The sequence below is a fragment of the Mandrillus leucophaeus genome, unplaced genomic scaffold (genome assembly GCF_000951045.1).
Source record: "Mandrillus leucophaeus isolate KB7577 unplaced genomic scaffold, Mleu.le_1.0 Scaffold27, whole genome shotgun sequence".
NCBI classification, from domain to species: domain Eukaryota; kingdom Metazoa; phylum Chordata; class Mammalia; order Primates; family Cercopithecidae; genus Mandrillus; species Mandrillus leucophaeus.
In genome coordinates, this window is record NW_012102809.1 from 5,856,363 (window position 1) to 5,875,364 (window position 19,002).

General features: G+C 38.0%; 1 protein-coding gene across 3 annotated transcripts in view; it reads left to right on the plus strand.

Moving 5' to 3' along the window:
* The window catches only part of FARS2 (phenylalanyl-tRNA synthetase 2, mitochondrial), a 547,898-nt gene that overhangs the window by 169,584 nt on the left and 359,312 nt on the right, over positions 1 to 19,002 (plus strand). For all 3 annotated transcript variants that reach the window (XM_011984592.1, XM_011984594.1, XM_011984591.1), the window contains one exon: positions 8,885 to 9,044. In XM_011984592.1, the coding sequence (XP_011839982.1) occupies positions 8,885 to 9,044 (160 nt within the window). The remainder of the gene's footprint in view (positions 1 to 8,884; positions 9,045 to 19,002) is intronic.

The window sequence follows — 19,002 nt, forward strand, 5'->3', positions numbered from 1 at the left end:
GAAGTGTGTGGAGGTGCTGCAACTGCTGTCAGCAGCAGGGCAGCTGGGAGAGCAGGCCTTGTGGTAGTGGCAAGATGGGGAAGTCAAACCTGCGCCCCTCCCCTTCGCCTCTTCAGGAGAGCTACATTGGTTCCAGGGCTGTTGGTGCCTTGGCTACACATAGTCTTTAAAGGCAAGTGTCCCCAACCTAGGCCCTCACGGTTCCCCCTGATTGATATCATCCAGCCTAAGATCAGCAAACACAAACTATCCTGTGTAAAAATCAGCAGAAGTCACCACCCAGTTGCTTCAGCTATTTGAATTCCTTGGCGCAAATTATAAAATAACTGTGGGAAATCTTTAAAGAAGTAGAAAATACAATCTCAAATATGTATAAGTAATAAAAATGGTTTTTAACAAAAGATCATACATGAGTTTGAATCAATGAGAAGACATGGGGGAAATGTATGTGCATAATACTAATGAAGGAAGACAAGCCGAAAAGGCGGCATACTCTGTGTTTCCCACTATATGATGTTCTGGAAAACACACAGCTAGGGAGACAGTGAAAAAATCAGTGGTTATCAGGGGCCAGTGGGGAAAGAGTGATGAATTGGCTGAGTGTAGAAGATTTTTAGGGCCCTGAAAACACTGTGTGATACTATAATGGTGGATATATGTTCTACATTTGTTTAAACCCATAGAATGGACAACTCCAACAGTGAGCCCTAAGGTAAACTAAGGACTGTGGGTGATTATAATGTGTCAGTGTAAGTCCATCTAGGATAACAAGTGTACCACTCTGGTGGAGGATGTTGATAGTGGAGAAAGCTGTGCATGTGTGGAGGGGGAATTATATGGGATGTCTCTGTACCTTCCTCTCAGTTTTGCTGTGAACCTAAAACTGCTCTTAAAAAAAGTCTTTATTTAAAAAAAGAGACTATACTGATTTGAGAAAGAACTAAATAGAACATGTAAAATTGAAAAATGTGTTTGCTTAAATTAAAAAACTTGTCCTTTTTCTGGACTAGAATTCAATCTAGGATTACATGTTATATTTTTCATGTGTCCATCTGCTTTATTAAATTGGGTTAGTTACTCAGTCTTTCTTTGTTTATCATGACTTTGATGTTTGAAGGGTACTGGCCATATATTTTGTGGAATGTTTCTCAACTTGACATAATTTGGTATTTTCTCATGGTGAAATTCATATTCTACATTTTTGACAAAACGTCATGGAAATTTTATTGTGCCCTTAGTGCATTATATCATGAGGAACGTAGTGCTGATATGTTGACTTTGATCACTTGGTAAAATGTGGCATCTATTAGGATTCTCTGCTATTATTATTTTCCCCTTTGTAGTTAGTAAGTGTTTGCAGGAAGATACTTTGAGACTGTGTAAATAGTTCTCATAATATTTTGCCCTGCTAACTTTGGATTCCATTGATAATTTTTGCCTGAAATTATTGTGGTGTTTGTCAAATGGTTATTTTCTTTCTAATTTATTCTGAAGGTATTAATTAGAATTTTACTATAAGGAAGACCTTTACCTTCTCTCCCATACATTTATTTAATTATTTATATCAGTATGACTTCATGTATATTTGGTTACTGTATGGGTTATAATCTATTACCAAAATGATTTATTCTATTCCTGAAATTTACCCAGATTTGGTCTTTGGGGGCCCCCTCAAGTAGTCTTCTGTGTCCTCTGACATGTTGTCATCATGAGATATCCCAGATTCATTTTTTGCTTTCTCCACCCCAGCCCTGCAATCAGTCACTTCTTTTAGAAACTTTGCTCCTTTTTTATTAAAGAATGGTATATAGAAGCCTAGACCTGAGTATACTTTATTGCCCTAGGGGTATCATTACTTGTAGGCCCCCTCCAGTGACAGAGCTAGGAATTATATATGCCTACTTCTATTTCTGTATTGATGTATCTGCATATGTGTGACAAAACATGAATTCATATGGGTACCTCCAATCTAAGCCAGCACCACATGGCTCATTCTAGCCCTCCCCATTGCCTTTGACAGTGACAGTGAGAAACCTGGTTCTTCTTACTCATGATATATTTACTTTCTTTTTCAGTCCTGGAATAAACATAAGGTAGTTTCATGATTGTTAACACATACCTCTGTGGAAACAATTTGCTAACTAGTTTACAATATTTGCTATGGTTACTTTATTTTTCACCATAGAATATTTAAAATATTGTTTTTGAAAGTTATTTTGGTTAATTCTTTTCTTCTCCACTCTCTTTAAGTGGCTGTCATTTATTTAGAATAAACTTCTGTCCATCATTACTGTTTGTATTCCATTTGGGTTCTTCCCACCTCTGGGTAGATTTTATATTTTTTATTATTATTATTATTATTATTGAGATGGAGTCTCCTTTTGTTGCCCAGGTTGGAGTACAGTAGTGTGATCTCGGCGCACTGCATCTCCTGCCTCCCAGGTTCAAGTGCTTCTCTTGTCTCAGCCTCCCAAGTAGCTGGGACCACAGGCGTGTGCCACCACGCCTGGCTAATTTTTGTATTTTTTGATAGAGACGGGGTTTCGCCATGTTGGCCAGGCTGGTCTCGAACTCCTGACCTCAAGTGATCCTCCTGCCTTGGCCTCCCAAAGTGCTGGGATTACAGGTGTGAGCCAGGATTGTATTTTTAATGTTTTGTGTAGATAAAATATTAACGTCCTTCTAAAACTCCAAACTATAAAACAAGGTTGACTTAAAGGTCATGACCCCCACTCTGCCATTCATTATACTCCATTCCCATTCAACCATCTTTTCCATCCTGTTTTTACCCTCCTCTCTGTAGGTGATTTATTTCTGTTATTTCTAGCTTATCCTTCCTTTTTGTCACAAATGGGATGATTCATGTATGTTTTATTATTTCTTACGTGAAAGGTAGCAAGTAATATATGCTCTCTTGCACTTTGCCTTTTTTACTTACCAGTGTATCTTGAAAATCATTCCATATCAGTTCAGAGAGATCTTGCTTGTTCTGTATTACACCTGTAAAAGTATTCTATTGTATATATAGACCACAGTTTATTTAACATCTTTACAATGTAAGGCTTTAAAAAAAAATGGTGCAGCTATGAACAATACTACAATGAAAATTTTGTGCATATGTATTAATGTTGGAAGTATGTTTTCAGAGTAAGTACCTGGAAATGGAAGGACTGGGTCAAGAGATCAACAAATGTGTAGTTTTGTTGGGTATTGTCAAATTAATCTCCAGAAGGGTTCTACCAGTTTCCATTTTCACCAGCAAAGTATGACTGTACTTACTTTCCAAAGCCTCAACGTATTCAAAAGAATGTGTTGTCTAGCTTTTAAATTTTTGCCATTTTGATTGAAGTATTATGTCAGTGTTATTTTAATTTGCTTAATTTGCTCTTCTCTAAGTTTGAATTCCTTTTCATATGTTCAGGGGCCATTTTCATATCTTTTTTTGGTGAATTGTCTGTTCTTTTCCCATTTTTCTATTGGGTTTTTGGCCCTTTGTCAACTTTTAAAAGTTTCTTTACGATAGTGGTGTTACCTCTTTGTGGTGTATGTTTCCTGACTTTTGTTCCCCTTCTTTTATTTTTTCTTTTTGTCAGTTTTCAGGTGGAAAGACTTTTGTGTGTGTGTGTGTGTGTGTATGTTGTTAATGATTTTTAGTTTTATTGTATTTTAATCAGAGAGTATAGTTCATTATTTCTTCTTTATGGAATATACTTATTTCTTTGTGACTTACTATGTGATCAGTTTTTGTTAATAGTCTCTGGGCCCTTGAAAATAAAATGTATTTTTAATTATGAAGCGAGTAAGTTTAATGTGTGTGTGTGTGTGTGTGTGTAAAATACATGTATACATATTTATGTATACACACATGATTTCATTTCCTGATTATGTTTTTAGGTCTTTTATGTTGTTAATTTTGCACATTTGATCTTATACTAAGAATGGTGTATTAAAGTTTCCTATTATTAATATTAATGTGTTTCTATGTGTGTCTTTTGCATCCCCTATGGTTCTTTCTACACAAAGGTAATTATTGTCTTATTGATGTATAGCTATTCATAAGTATTATACCTTCATTGTGATTTGAAACTTAGCATTAATACAAGATCTTCTTTGTCTTGCTCAGTGCTTTTTTGCTTGAATTCTACTTTTTCTGATTTTAAGAATGCTATGCTTGCTTTTTTATTGTATCCATTTGCCTGTTTTATTCTGTCCATCCATTTGTTTTTAACAGTGTTTTAGGTGTATCTTTTGTATAGTTGAGTAATGCTTTGTGGCCAGATTTATTTTTTTTAAGAGGTAAATTAAACGTGTTCACATTTATTGATAAGACTTTCAGATTTACTGAGTTATTGATATATTTGATCTCAACTCTATCATATATTGTGGTGTTATGTATGTCATAACATGTTATATTTTATTTCTCTACAAAATATGTTTTATTATGCTTTTGAATTGAAATTTTTATTGCTCTTTAGAAAGGTTATATTTTTGTTTTAATGGTTGCTTTTATTCTTAAAACTTTTAAATTCCCTCATTCCTCATATTTAACTTTGTTCTGTCTAGTTTGTCGTAAAAGTATTCTTTAACTATTGCCTATGCAATAATTAATGTATTCTACTTTCCTCTTTGCTTCTTTCTTTCATTTTTTAGCTGCGTTATTTCTACTTTGTCAGAACGTACAACAATTGGATAATAGTCTATCAATGTAATCCCCAGCTTTTAGTCTGAAATCTACAATGTTTATGTATTAACATGTTCTCGATTTGTTTTGTGCTTAAATTTTCCTAGTTATTTATTACTTGAACAAGGCTCATGCTTTGGTAAATCCTTTAGAAAGAGCTCATTAATGTGACATTCGTTATGCTCTTGTGTGTTTCAAGTGTTTTCTGTAGACTTGGTGCTTTAAGGACAGTATTGATGGATATAAACTTCTTGGTCCACATTTTTAAAAACTGAGTTGTTTGAAAATGTAGCTTCATTGTTGTCTTGTTTCTGTGTTGTTTTTGAAGAATCTGATGCCATTCTGATTGCTTTACCCCTCTACTTTAGTTGATCTTCTTGCCTAGAGGTCTTGATGATTTTCCCCATTGTTTGTGGATGTGTCCTATATTTGATCCTTCCAGGTTCTTTTTCACAGGTACCTATTTTATCTGGTATTAGTTCTGCTGCATTGGTTTTTCTTCCCTCTTTAACGGACTCCAATTATATAAATGTAATTCCTTCTTTGCCTGTGTTCCATTTCTACCACTTTCTCTCTGATTCTTCTTTTTTTATTTTACCATCCTCCTTCTGGTTGTTTTTCTCCTTGTCTTCAGTGCCCCCTTATTAAATCTTGATTGAGTCCATTGTCCCTTGAATGCTTTGGAATTTAGACTTTGTTTCTGAGATGATTTTATTTATTTATTTATTTATTTTTCTGAGTTAAATCAGTTATCTTTTCATTTTTTTCTCTCTTTTTGTCCTTAATTTTTGAGTTTCTGACTAAAGCAATTTATATCCTTATATGCTTGATTGAACATATGTAACTTAGTTTTTAAGTGTTAGTTTATGTTTCTTTTTAGTGCTCTTTGGTTTTTTTGGGGGGGTGGGAGAAAAGTTAGATTTTCATTAGTTGAGCTCCTTTGAATTGACTTTCTGATTTTTGAGTACTAATTTTCTATATTTTTATTGAATTTATTTGTTGTTCCTTTTTGGTTGTGTAAAAGATTTATAGGCAGTACCATTCAGGCCATAGGCATGGGCAAGGACTTCATGACTAAAACACCAAAAGCAATGGTAACAAAAGCCAAAATTTACAAATGGGATCTAATTAAGCTAAAGAACTTCTGCACAGCAAAAGAAACTACCATCAGAGTGAACAAGCAACCTACAGAATGGGAGAAAATTTTTGCAATCTACCCTTCTGACAAAGGGCTAATATCCAGAATCTACAAAGAACTTAAACAAATTTACAAGAAAAAAATCAAACAACCTCATCAAAAAATGGGCAAAGGATATGAACAGACACTTCTCAAAAGAAGACATTTATGCAGCCAACAGACACATGAAAAAATGCTCATCATCACTGGCCATCAGAGAAATGCAAATCAAAACCACAATGAGATACCATCTCACACCAGTTAGAATGGCGATCATTAAAAAGTCAGGAAACAACAGGTGCTGGAGAGGATGTGGAGAAATAGAAACACTTTTACACTGTTGGTGAGAATATAAACTAGTTCAACCATTATGGAAGACAGTGTGGTGATTCCTCAAGGATCTAGAACTAGATATACCATTTGACCTAGCCATCCCATTACTGGGCATATACCCAAAGGATTATAAATCATGCTGCTCTAAAGACACATGCACACATATGTTCATTGCCAACACTATTCACAATAGCAAAGACTTGGAACCAATCCAAATGTCCATCAATGATAGACTGGATTAAGAAAATGTGGCATATATACACCATGGAATACTATGCAGCCATAAAGAAGGATGAGTGCATGTCCTTTGTAGGAACATGGATGAAGCTGGAAACCATCATTCTCAGCAAACTGTCCCAAGGACAGAAAACCAAACACCACATGTTCTCACTCATAGGTAGGAACTGAACAATGAGATCACTTGGACACAGAGTGGGGAACATCATACACTGGGGCCTATTGTGTGGTGGGGGAGGGAGGAGGAATAGCATTAGGAGATATACCTAATGTAAATGACGAGTTAGCAGGTGCAGGACACCAACATGGCATATGTATACATATGTAACAAACCTGCACGTTATGCTCATGTACCCTAGAACTTAAAGTATTTAAAAAAAAAAAAAAAAAAAAAGACTTCCTTAGTCTCTGGTGCCGTCTTCTGTTAGTGTAGCAATGCACACTTTAGTGGTTCATTTATTTATTTTTGGTATGGATTAGAGAATGGCTTTGTAAATCCTCTAATGTTTTAGTTGTGCTTTATCTTTGGCAACCTTGAATTTTCCTTTTTGCGTCTTTTTTATGTTCCTCTCGATTGAACAGGTTGTCTTTCACTTTATATTAACTCCTTTCTCTTCCATTGTAACTATGCTTTTGGAGGCCTGTCACTTCATATTGGGCATGCTTTTATACCACTTTTCTGTAGTCCCTGCTCAGGCCTACTGGGACACTTTTTAAGGATTTTCACACTTAGTGTAACTTACACTTTCTGGGTTTTTAAGGTCAACCTTAGCACCTCACTCATTCTCCTCTCTTTCTCTTATTTTTTCCAGCTTGCTCTTGCTTACTTTAAAGTGGGTAGGAGTGTAACAGTTCTGTCCCTAGGTTTTAGCTGGCCTTCCTTCCTTCCTTCCTTCCTTCCTTCCTTCCTTCCTTCCTTCCTTCCTTCCTTCCGTCCTTCCTTCCTGTCTGCCAACGGCATGTGTTCAGTAGTTTTATTTGTTCTTCTTGTTGCTCTAAATTATTTTTAGAGGAAGCATTGACAACTGTCATTGTCTTTTGTCCTCACAAGAATAATTTGAGGCCTAGGAGATTAGAATATTTTTCTGAAAATGGTTTTGTCTTATTTTGCTGGCGCGTTAGAGGAAGTGTGTCTGGGATTGCCTTAGTTCATCTTCTTAGCCCAAGGCTCTCTCTATTGTGCAGAAAATGTGACATCTGACTTCAAGTCTGCACAAGGACTTGGTTTACTTTTGTGCTCATCCTCATCAGGGGGATGAGTCTTTTAGGGACTCCAGCACCCCAGCTTGGTTCCACAGCAAAGCTTTCCCTTTTGTCTCACTTCCATGGTAAGTTGTTATATACCCCACGTTCAGGTTTTTAGTTGATAGGTTAGATAGGCAGATATTCTCAACGCTTCTCTCTGGCTTTGTGTTTACTTTATTTTTTATTTATTTATTTTTAAATTTTTTACCCCTGGCTTCATGCTTCCTATAGAGTTCAGTCACTCCGCTCTATCTTGTTTTTACTTCTTTAATGTTTTTAAGAATTTCTGTATTTTTTCAGTAGCATTTATCGGAAAGTTTGGTTCTAATTATCCAAACCAATATTACTAGAAATGGCAGCTGATTCATTCTTTTATGAAAATATTTTTTATGTTTGATTATGCAACTCTGAGTGGGAAGAATGGTACATTCATTTGCTCAGTTATCTGTTTTGAGCCAATCTTCTACCAAGTAAAGACCTGCTATGTCACTGACCAGAAAGTTAGTTTATTTCAGTGGTAAAGCAACTTATGACTGATGATAACTGTGGTTAATAATCATGATGACAATAATGAGGAAAACTTATTTAGCCATTGGAATGCAGCAGGTACTCTGTATTTTTTATATATTATTTTGTTTGTAATAAAATCTACTAATTTACTATTATTATTCCCACTTTGTAGATGATTCCCTGAGGCTTGGCTACCATATCACTTGCCTAAGTTTACATGGATAGTAAGTAGCAGAAACATGTTTCAGGCTCTGCGTTGAGCTTTGGAGATACAGGGCTAGCAAATTCCAGCTTGCTTTCTACCTTCATGGACCTTACAGGATTTATTTCCTCGACACTGTGGGATGGTCAGGGATGTAATTTTAGAGTATGAAAGGGATTCACTGGTATTTCCACTAGAATTGAGGATAATGTCTCTTGCTAGGAAATGACTATAAGTTCATGCAAATGAAAAACAGATTAGCAAAGATCAGAAGAATGTCTTAATTCTTTAAAGACCCTCCATACCATGTAGTGTAGTGCTTTCTTCAGAGCTGTACCAAGTGAATGTTAATTTCATTACATTTATTGACAAGACACAATGAGTCTTATACCCACATTATAACTTTTTAAAGTCAAAGATTCTTAGCAGAATTTTAAAGTTATCTGATACAGATGGGCCAGGATATTTTCTTTATTTATCCTTTCCTGTTGGTTTACAGTTATTTGCTGGTATAAAGGATGGAGAAAACCTGCAGCTCTTTGAACAGAGTTCTCGCTCTGTGCATAAACAAGAGACACACACCATGGAGGCCGTGAAGCTTGTAGAGTTTGATCTTAAGCAGACGCTTACCAGGCTCGTGGCACATCTTTTTGGAGACGGTAAGTCCTCAAACGCAGGTTGGGTGTCTTTTATCTGAAATCCTTGGGACAGAAGTGTTTTGGATTTGTTTTTGTTTTGTTTTGTTTTGTTTTTTCAGATTTTGAAATTCTTTTTTTTTTTTCCCCAAGACAGAGTCTTGCTCTGTCGCCCAGGCTGGAGTGCAGTGGTGCAATCTCAGCTCACTGCAACCTCCACCTCCCGGGTTCAAGGAATTCTCCTGTCTCAGCCTCTGAGTAGCTGGGATTACGCCCATCACCACACTTGGCTAATTTTTGTATTTTTAGTAGAGACAGGGTTTTACCATGTTGGCCAAGCTGGTCTCAAACTCCTGGCCTCATCATCCGCCCACCTCAGCCTCCCACAGTGTTGGGATTACAGGCGTGAGCCACTGCGCTTGGCCTGAAATTCTTGCGTATACATAATGAGATGTCTTGGGGATGGGAGCTAAGTCTGAACACGAAATTCATTTGTATTTCATATACACTTTATGCACATAGCCTGAAGGTAATTTGATACAATATTTTAAATAATTTCATGCATGAAACAAAGTTTTGACTGTGATTTGACTGAAAACTGTAGTGAGATCAGGTATGAAATGTTTCACTTGTGGCTTCAGATTGACTCTCAGAAACTTTTAGCTAGAGAAAGAAAAATGCTTATAACCTTTGCTAAGAATGATAATGGATTGAGATCAATGTCATCAATGGAGTGAAAATATACAGGCTGATTAGGAGTATATTATTATGTTATTACATGAGGATGTAATCAGTGGAGCAAGGTTTTTTTTGTTTTTTGAGACGGAGTCTCGCTCTGTCACCCAGGCTGGAGTGCAGTGGCATGATCTCGGCTCACTGCAAGCTCTGCTTCCTGCGTTCACGCCAGTCTCCTGCCTCAGCCTGAGTAGCTGGGACTACAGGCGCCCGCTACCACGCCTGGCTAATTTTTGTATTTTTAATAGAGATGGGGTTTCACCGTGTTAGCCAGGATGGTCTTGATCTCCTGACCTCATGGTCTGCCCACGTCGGCCTCCCAAAGTGCTGGGATTACAGGCGTGAGCCACCACGCCGGCCCAGTGGAGCTAGGTTCTTAACCATGTGAATGAACCAGTGGAAAACTTTACATATTGCCATACTGATTACCACTATCAACAGCAAAAATACTAACAGTATATTATTTCCTGCAGGAGGAACGATATTGTTACAATGTAGACCTCACTTAGTCACTTGCCTTTATTTTTCAAAAAATACTTGTTTTCAGTAATGCCACCTTCCCACTCCAACTATTTTTAACTTAATTGAGATGTATTTTGTTTTTTTAAAGCACGATATAAAGAGAAGGTTGGTGGATTTTCTTAATTGTGACTATCTTTAAGAAATACTTATATTTCTTATCTGAGAAGACAGATACCTACTGTGGTTGGGATTCTCCTTTACTGTCTTATTCTCGTGAGCTTTTTTAAAAATCAGTTTTGTTGAGGTATAATTAACATAAAGTAAGCTATACATATCTAAAGTATACATTTTGATAAGTTGACATACAATGAACTGAACATGAACGTACTTGCACAGTCTTACAAGTTTTGACGTCTTGCAAGTTCATGCCATGAAGCTACCAGCAGAATCAATAGATGAACACCTTCATTGTCCCCAGCAGTTTCCTCCTGCTCATTGGCAGTCCTTCCCTTCTGCGCTTACCACATCTCACCACAGGCCACATGTGATCTGCTTTCTGGTGCCATTAATTAGTTTGCATTTTTTAGGTTTATATAAATGGAACCTTAGAATATGTGCTCTTTTTTGTCTGGCTTGTTTTACTTAAAATAATTATGTTGAAATTCATCCATGTCATACTGTATATCAGTAGTTGATTCCTTTTTATTGTTAATCAGTATTCCATTCCACGATTTGTTTATCCATACATTCATTGGTAGGTATCTGGGTAGTTTCTAGTTTTTTTGCTGTTATCAGCAAAGCAGCTGTGATCATTCATGGATGAGTCTGTCTGGGTCCTAAGTTTTCACTCCGCATAAACGTAGGTATATGTTTAACTTGAAAAAAAAAAACACAAAAAAACTGCTAAGCTATTTTCTGAAGTGGTTGCACCATCTCAATTCCCACCAGTGGTCTATGAAAATTCCAGTTGCTGTACATCTTCAGCAACACTTGATAGGGTTAGTCATTTTCATTGTAGCCATTCTAACAGGAGTCCCGTGGTATGTCAAATACATATTTAGCATTTATAAAGTATTCAATTCCGTGATTTGTTTATGCATCCACTCATTGATAGATATCTGGGTAGTTTCCAGTTTTTTGCTCTTACCAGTAAAGCATCGCTGAACATTCATGGATGATTCTTTCTGGGTCCTAAGTTTTTACTTCTCTTGAGTAAATACCCAAGAGGGAATGACTAGATCAAATAGTGGGTGTATGTTTAACTTAAAAAAAACAGCAAAACTGCTAAACTATTTCCTGAAGTGGTTGCACCATCTCAATTCCCACCAGTGGTCTATGAAAATTCCAGTTGCTGTACATCTTCAGCAACACTTGATAAGGGTAGTCATTTTAATTGTAGCCATTCTAACAGGAGTCCCATGGTATGTCAAATACACATTTGGCATTTATAAAGGACTCCTCCATATAAGCAAACAGAAATTGCAACTTAAGAGAAAAATGGGTGAACATGAAGGTGGCAAATGATATATATAGAATGACCAATAAATATATGAAAAGATGCTTATCTTTATTAGTATTCAGGGCAAAACAAAAGAAAACCACCAGGAGCATTTTCAAATGGGAAGTAATTTTTTCAATCTAACATTTTGAATTGTTGACAAAGATGTAGAGAAATAGAGTGTAGCACAAAGTTCTGGCTTTAGTTAGGATTCATGGTCACCATTCTTCCAACTGGGACTTTAGTACTCACTATTCTTGATTCACCTCTATTTTTTCATACTCCAGATTTCCCCTACTTATGCCTGAACTCAAATATGTATTTAAAGAGAATCTTGTTGTAATTTATTAAGCCTCTCCTGCTCTGTTTAGCAAGGTTTGTTAGAATATCTTGACTGCCATATTGCCAAATGCATAGTTCATGTAATATATAAGAAACCACTAGCTAATCCCGTATATTTTTTATATAGATATATTTTCAAAAAGTGTACATCAACTTCAAGGTAATGTTTTTCTAGGAAGTGGGAAATGGCATTAGGGAGGGGTGGAAACCATGTTTCAAATGTATTTATAATGTTTTACTTTTTAAAAACTAAAGTTAAATATGACAAAATGTTATAGTTTGATAAAACTGGATAATGAGTATATGTGTGGTTGCTATTTTCTCTTCCGGCCTCTAGGTTTGATATATTTCATTAAAATGGCATAATAGTGAAATAGGTTTCAAATAGAAATTGCTGATGTGAAAAACCTATGATAGCCAGCATCTCTTTGCTTTCATGATAAAAGAAAGGAATTGTAATATTTTAAACAGTTATATAATCTATTTAACACAAATACAGGGAGATGGGTTGTGCTGTTCAGGCCATTTTACAGGCAGGGTAAGGTAGAAGGGATTCTGGTATTTTAAGGAGATAGTGTTCTGTCTTTACAGAAAGATTCAGGCTCATCTGAATTTTTCTGTTGTCAAACTATGGAGAGAATTTTTTTAGCACCCTCCTTATTTATGTCATCCTACACATTTCTATGATCAAATGATTTGCTGTTGGTGCCACAGGCAAGGCGCCTCCTCCTGAACCCAGCCTGTGCTCCTGGAAGGCTCCTGGTGAGGCACATGCATACTGACACCTAGAGGAGAAGTGGGAATTAGCCTTGGGAAGGGATAAGCAAGGGGAGGGGCAGACGAATGGGGTGAAAAATGACAAAGTAGGTGACACAAGTACTCGTGGAGAGCAAGCATGATGCAGCACAGTCTATGGAAAGAAGGAAAGAAGAGGCAAGGGGAAGAAAAATGATTGACAGCAGACTCTTATGACCGTGGAGAAATGGTAGTGTAGAATCAGAAAATTTAAAATGAAGCTCTTGTTCATCCCCTTACTCTGAAGTCCTGAACAGGTCACGCAGCACTTCAGATCTCAGTTTTCTAACTTTTAAAAGTTGCGATGATACTTACTTCACTTGAGAATAAAACAAGATAACGTGAAAGATGCCTTGTAAGTAGAAAATATCAAATAAATGCGTAAATATGAACAAAGGGAAGGAGGAGGGAAGGGAAGGAAAGTTAAGACAAGACAGTAAAAGCAGGGAGCACATGAGGAAAGAGTAATACGATCAAAGAATAACGGTTGTGGTTGATTTGCCTTTATCACGTCTAAGGAAGCGAGAAGGAGCAGTGTACCACCAGACTGTGGCACCACAGCCTTACTGGTGCTGATAGTGGCTTTCATATCTGCACCAGCAGATATTTTTAAAAAATAAGCCATGTACTAGCCTCTGTATAGATTATGTAAGCTTTCCAAGGTGTTTCAGGATATATATCTCTCTGAAAATATGGTCCTAGACTTTCCTTTGTATTATTTTTTATATTCATATTTGCGGAGCTTTCAAAACCAGATGGCAGGTTTCCTTATAAAAAACCATTTCTGCAATATATAACTTTTCTGACTGTGATGCCCATCCTGACATGGTGGGCACGATCCTGGACAAGAATTAAGAATCTTAAATTTGGGCCGGGCGTGGTGGCTCACGCCTGTAATCCCAGCACTTTGGGAGGCTGAGGCGGGCGGATCACTAGCTCGGGAGATCGAGACCATCCTGGCTAACATGGTGAAACCTCGTCTCTACTAAAAATACAAAAAATTAGCCAGGCATGGTGGCGGGCACCTGTAGTCCCAGCTACTCCGGAGCCTGAGGCAGGAGAATCACTTGAAACTGGGAGGCGGAGGTTGCAGTGAGTTGAGATTGTGCCACTGCACTCCAGCCTGGATGACAGAGCGAGACTCCGTCTCCAAAAAAGAAAAAATAAAGAATCTTAAATTTTAGAATAGCAGTGAAGTTGTAGCTTCTTTCATTTAGGCATATGTTTGCTTTATTTTTTAAAAAATATTGTCAGCCTAGACTTCGGTAGTCAGCTTTTATTACATATCGATATTGCTATTTTATAAATGTTCAAATTTTTTGTCTGTGAGACTGAGTTGGCAGAATCATGGAATGGAATTAAAGTTTAAAAATTCACCTGCTTGGAGAATACACGTTGGTTCTCATACACTAGAATCTATCTGGGAAGAAAGCCTTTTCTTTTTCTTCTTTCCTTTGAGCCATGGTCATTGTTAACCCCATCCACACGGTGGCCAGGCATCCTGAGACCGCTGAAAGGCACCTCATTCACATATCCTTGCCATGCCCTGGTGTATTTCTTCCGGGTGTGTTGCCATGAGCTGTTGTTGTAGGGGTGTGTGAGCTTGTCCCCAATTGTGTTTGCCGTGTTTGTGATGTCCGCTGTATTGCCTCTCGGGGGAGATGTGAAGTGGGAAGGTGACCGGAGCCCGGGCCCATCTGATGAACTAGAAGGGGTGAGTGGGTCTTTATCACAGAACACAGACAGTGCTGTGTGCTTCCTTCATGCTCACACTGAATGTTAACAACTGTTTCAGGATTCTCAGCTGTTTCTTCTGAAATCTAGAGAAAAGTGCTTTGTTCGTTTTTGTGGTTTTTTTTTTTTTTTTTTTTTTTTGAGACGGAGTCTGTCATCCAAGCTGGAGTGCAGTGGCGTGATCTCAGTTCACTGCAACCTCCACCTCCTGGGTTCAAGCGATTCTCAAGCTTCAGCCTCCTGTGTAGCTGGGATTATAGGTGTGCACCACCACACCTGGTTACTTTTTTGTATGTTGTATTTTTAGTAGAGATGGGTTTTCACCATGTTGGCCAGGCTGGTCTTGAACTACTGACTTCAGGTGATTCACCCACTTCGGACACCCAAAGTGCTGGGATTACAGGTGTGAGCCACCGTGCCTGGCCACCTTGTTCTATTTCAGGCATTTCAGAAGCACTATTTAGTTATGGGTTTTGGGTTCTTGCTGTTGGTTGGTTTATTAAGTAATTTTGCTAGCTTCTGAAAAACATCTTGGTAAACCTATCTAGGTGCCATCAACCCGGATTAAATTTAGATTAATAATAGCAATAATAATGGTGATAATGGTAACAATAGAGATAATAGTAGCAGTGTGAAACCCTGTGCTAAGCATGTTGACAAGGAGTTTTTTTCTTTTGACCTGCATCTATGATACGGGTGTTACAATCTCCGTTTTTCAGATGACGGAACCTAGACACAGAGAAATAAAGTGCCACGTAAAAATCACAGGGCTGGTAAGTATTTGAGGCAGTTGGAGCCCCCAGTCTGACTTCTACGGCCATACCAGAAGTTAGCTTTTTGATAAGATACAAAGAAATCTTATCAGTAATATTTCAGAGACTGTGAGGCCTACAAAAGCCACGATGTCATCCCCCCCCCCCAAAAACAAAACAAAACAAAAATCCCCTCAGGGCCAGGCGCAATGGCTCACGCCTGTAGTCCCAGCTACTTAGGAGGCTGAGGCAGGAGGATTGCTTAAGCCCAGAAGTCCAAGGCTGCGGGGAGACTTGATCATGCTACTGTACTCCAACCTGGGCAGTAGACTGAGATCCTGTCTCTTTTAAAAAGAAAAAAAAAAAAATGACCTCTCTCTAGGTGCTGCCTCTGACTCTTTCCTTTACCTTCTCTCCCCATTCTGCGCCTCCTGGTAGCTAGCTTGTGGTAAAGCCTCCATTTACTACATCATATCCAGTTACATTCTGGGTAGCAAAGACCATTTAAAAACTTAAGGTTCACTCTTTCTACAGTTAGTGATGAATGGGAACTGCCTCTACAGGCCTCAGAAATATTCAGCAACTCTTTTTATATTTGTGTTTATGGTCTAGGCTTTTCACCTTTTGTTATTATTATTATTGGATTCCTTTGTTCTTGAAAAGCAAAATTAAAAATTGGAACACACTATTTCCTTGTGGCAGTGTGTTATTACAGCTGCTTTAGTTTCAGGTTTTTTTCCTGTCCAAATGTGGTTTATTATTTTCTGCTAACATTTCAATTGTACCAGCATCCTAAGGCTATTATAAGAGAGGTTATCATTTTAGAATTAGAAAGAAAGAAATAAAATAACCCTTTAGACTATTTTTATGCTTGTGGATTTTGTTGTCATTTTTAATATTTCTCAAGTGTTTTCTGTATATTTTGTACTGTGCTTGGTAGACCATTTCTTTCAGAGTAACTAAGGTGGGGATTTAGGATTTCTAACTTTTAAATTTCTCTTTCTGTCCTTGAGTTTACAGCCTTTCTTTGGCACAATTTCTTTGCTAAACATTGGCATTTCCCTTTCTAAAGGATTGGCCTCATAGCACGGTTTAGATTAATTAGTGTGAAGGAGAGATGGATTGGGACCCTCTGTTTTTGACAAGGTATGTCACCATGGGGGAGTCATGTCTTGTCTTTGCTTGTTGAAAGACCTGTGGTGGTCATTGAAGTGCACCTCCCAGCATCCCCTCCAAGGGTCCAGGCTGATGGGATTGCAGATCGCCTCCAGCTGTCAGCTTCTTGGGGAACTGCCTTAGCTGCAGGGAGCCTCCTTGCCCAAAGACATGCCCTTCCCAGGGCAGCCCACATCCGAAGACTGAATGTGGCAAGAATACAAAGGCCCTCCATGGGCCATTCTAATGGGCTGTCTGCTCCAGACCTCTGGCAAGGTAAAGGCTTCACTGGCCTGATTGTAGTTTGTTGGCTTCTCCCTCTGCCCAGTTTGCTGCCACTGTCTTCCATCCACAGGTGTTGATTCCCTTCAGATAACTTGCTTGCCAGCCCAGCCTGCATAGGGACCTATATACGGTCCCATCCAGCAGAAACGTTCTAGGGCCCTGTGTTGTGAGTGATGTCCTGGTCAGGAGTGAAATCACTTGATCATGGTAATAAGGAATCATGTCTTCCATATGTTTTCATATTTTTTATCCATGAGGCTGTGTTAGTATAAATGAAGTGAAAGGGATTGAGAGTAAGAATTAGGTTTATAATTAATTGTTAGTGCTACATTCTTCCTAAATGGAATCACATCAAAAGTTTTAAGTGTGTATCACTTTAATAAATTTTTAAATCAGCTCTTTTGGGCTGGCTGGTGTTGCCTGGCTTGGGGAGTGTTATCCTTCTCAGAGTACCGCTTGACAGTGAAGTAGCCACGGCAGTTGTTGCATTCAAGCCATTTTGACTTGTCTGTACTCGCCTCATCGTAGCTTAGATGTAGTCTAGAGCAGGTTGCTCTTTCCGATAAAAACGGGCCAACACCTTCAACCTCTGAGACTTGGGATCATTAACTATGAAAAGTGAAGTGCCTCGCTTTAAGCCAGTGGAGGGACTCAGTGGAAATAAGACATCACCCTAGGAATCAGGTGGAGGGAGGCCTAAGACCCACTTTTCCTTAGATGTCTAGTGAATGGGGAAAATGTATACTAGGGTTGATCTTTCGGGGCTAAGGAATTGGTACAAGGGAACCTCTTTAGAGAAAAGTTGAGATAGCAGTGATTGAGCTGAACTATGATACTTTTAAGGAGCCCAAAAACCTTCCTGATTCTATGGCAGTTGGGCAGAGGATAACAGAGAGGTTCACTAATCTAGGGAAATAATAAATTGAAATTATTTGGGGTTTTATGTTAATTAAAATAAAATTATTGGATCTTAAGATACAGAGAAAAAGGCACTGAAGATTTTAGGGCTACTGTAATGAAAACCATCAGTGTGCCTGGGACTACACCCATTACAAACTATTTTTACTGCTACTAATAACTCTTAGGTGGTTGGTATACAGGTGACCTAGAAACCATTAAGATTTAGGGGGAGAAGGAAGATTCTCTTTCTACTCTTTAGGTTCATGGAAAGCTCAATTTCCTGATTGATTTCAGCCACTTCTCTTCTGGCCTCTCCTAGCTCTACTGAGGAATTGATCATCAGTATAAAGTTAGTTATCGGAACTCTGTTATCAACCACTTTAACTCATTCACTCCTTTGACTTGCACTAGACACTCCTTGAAAGCCTAGCCTTGGATTGGTGCCCAAATCTCTTTGTGCTTCCCGCTCCTGTAGCGGCTCAGATGTGCCACCTTAGCCAAGTCAAGGTTGGTGGCTCTCTTCTTTCTATTTTTGGTCAGCTCACTGTACAAATTCCTTTTTTCTGTTATTCTACACCAGTTTTTCAGTCTGTGTTTTTCTAGTCTTTGTCAGAGTAAAAGCTGTATTTTACTGAAAAAATCTAGGTGACTGGGTGTGGATTTTGTGCTTAGCTGGACTGCTGATTACCAGCCCATCAGTTTCTCTAGAATTTTGTTTCATCAGCTTTAAATATATTCTAAACTATGTCATCTCACAATAAAACAAACAGCTACCATTATTTGACTATCCATCTTTCTCTGGAAACTTGCTGTCCTTTCAGCTACAGTTTATGAAATATACCTTCCAATTACTGCCCAACACAGGCAGTGGTGGTTAGTTCATTGTAATGGTTTCTGTTGAGGTCACAATTGATTTCCAAATTATAAAATTCAATAGATTGGGGAAAAAATTTATCATGCTGAATCTTTCTGCTTACTCTTTTATTTGTTGAATTATAATGGGCTTCCAATAAGCTAAAGTGTACCATTTAATAACTTTTGACATAATTATACACACACTACACCATCACCACAATCAAGATATACTCATCACCCCAAAACGTTTCCTTCTGCTCCTTCACTGTCCCTCTACCACCTCTTCTGCCCACTCTCCCTACCCACCAGGCCTAGGTAACTAGTGATCTGCTTTCTGTTACTGTAGGTTGGTTAGCATTTTCTAGATTTATGTTCAGTGAAATCCTATTGTATGTATTCTCTCTGGCTTTTTTCACACAGCATAATTATTTTGAGATGCATGCATTTTGTAGCATGTTATCAATACTTC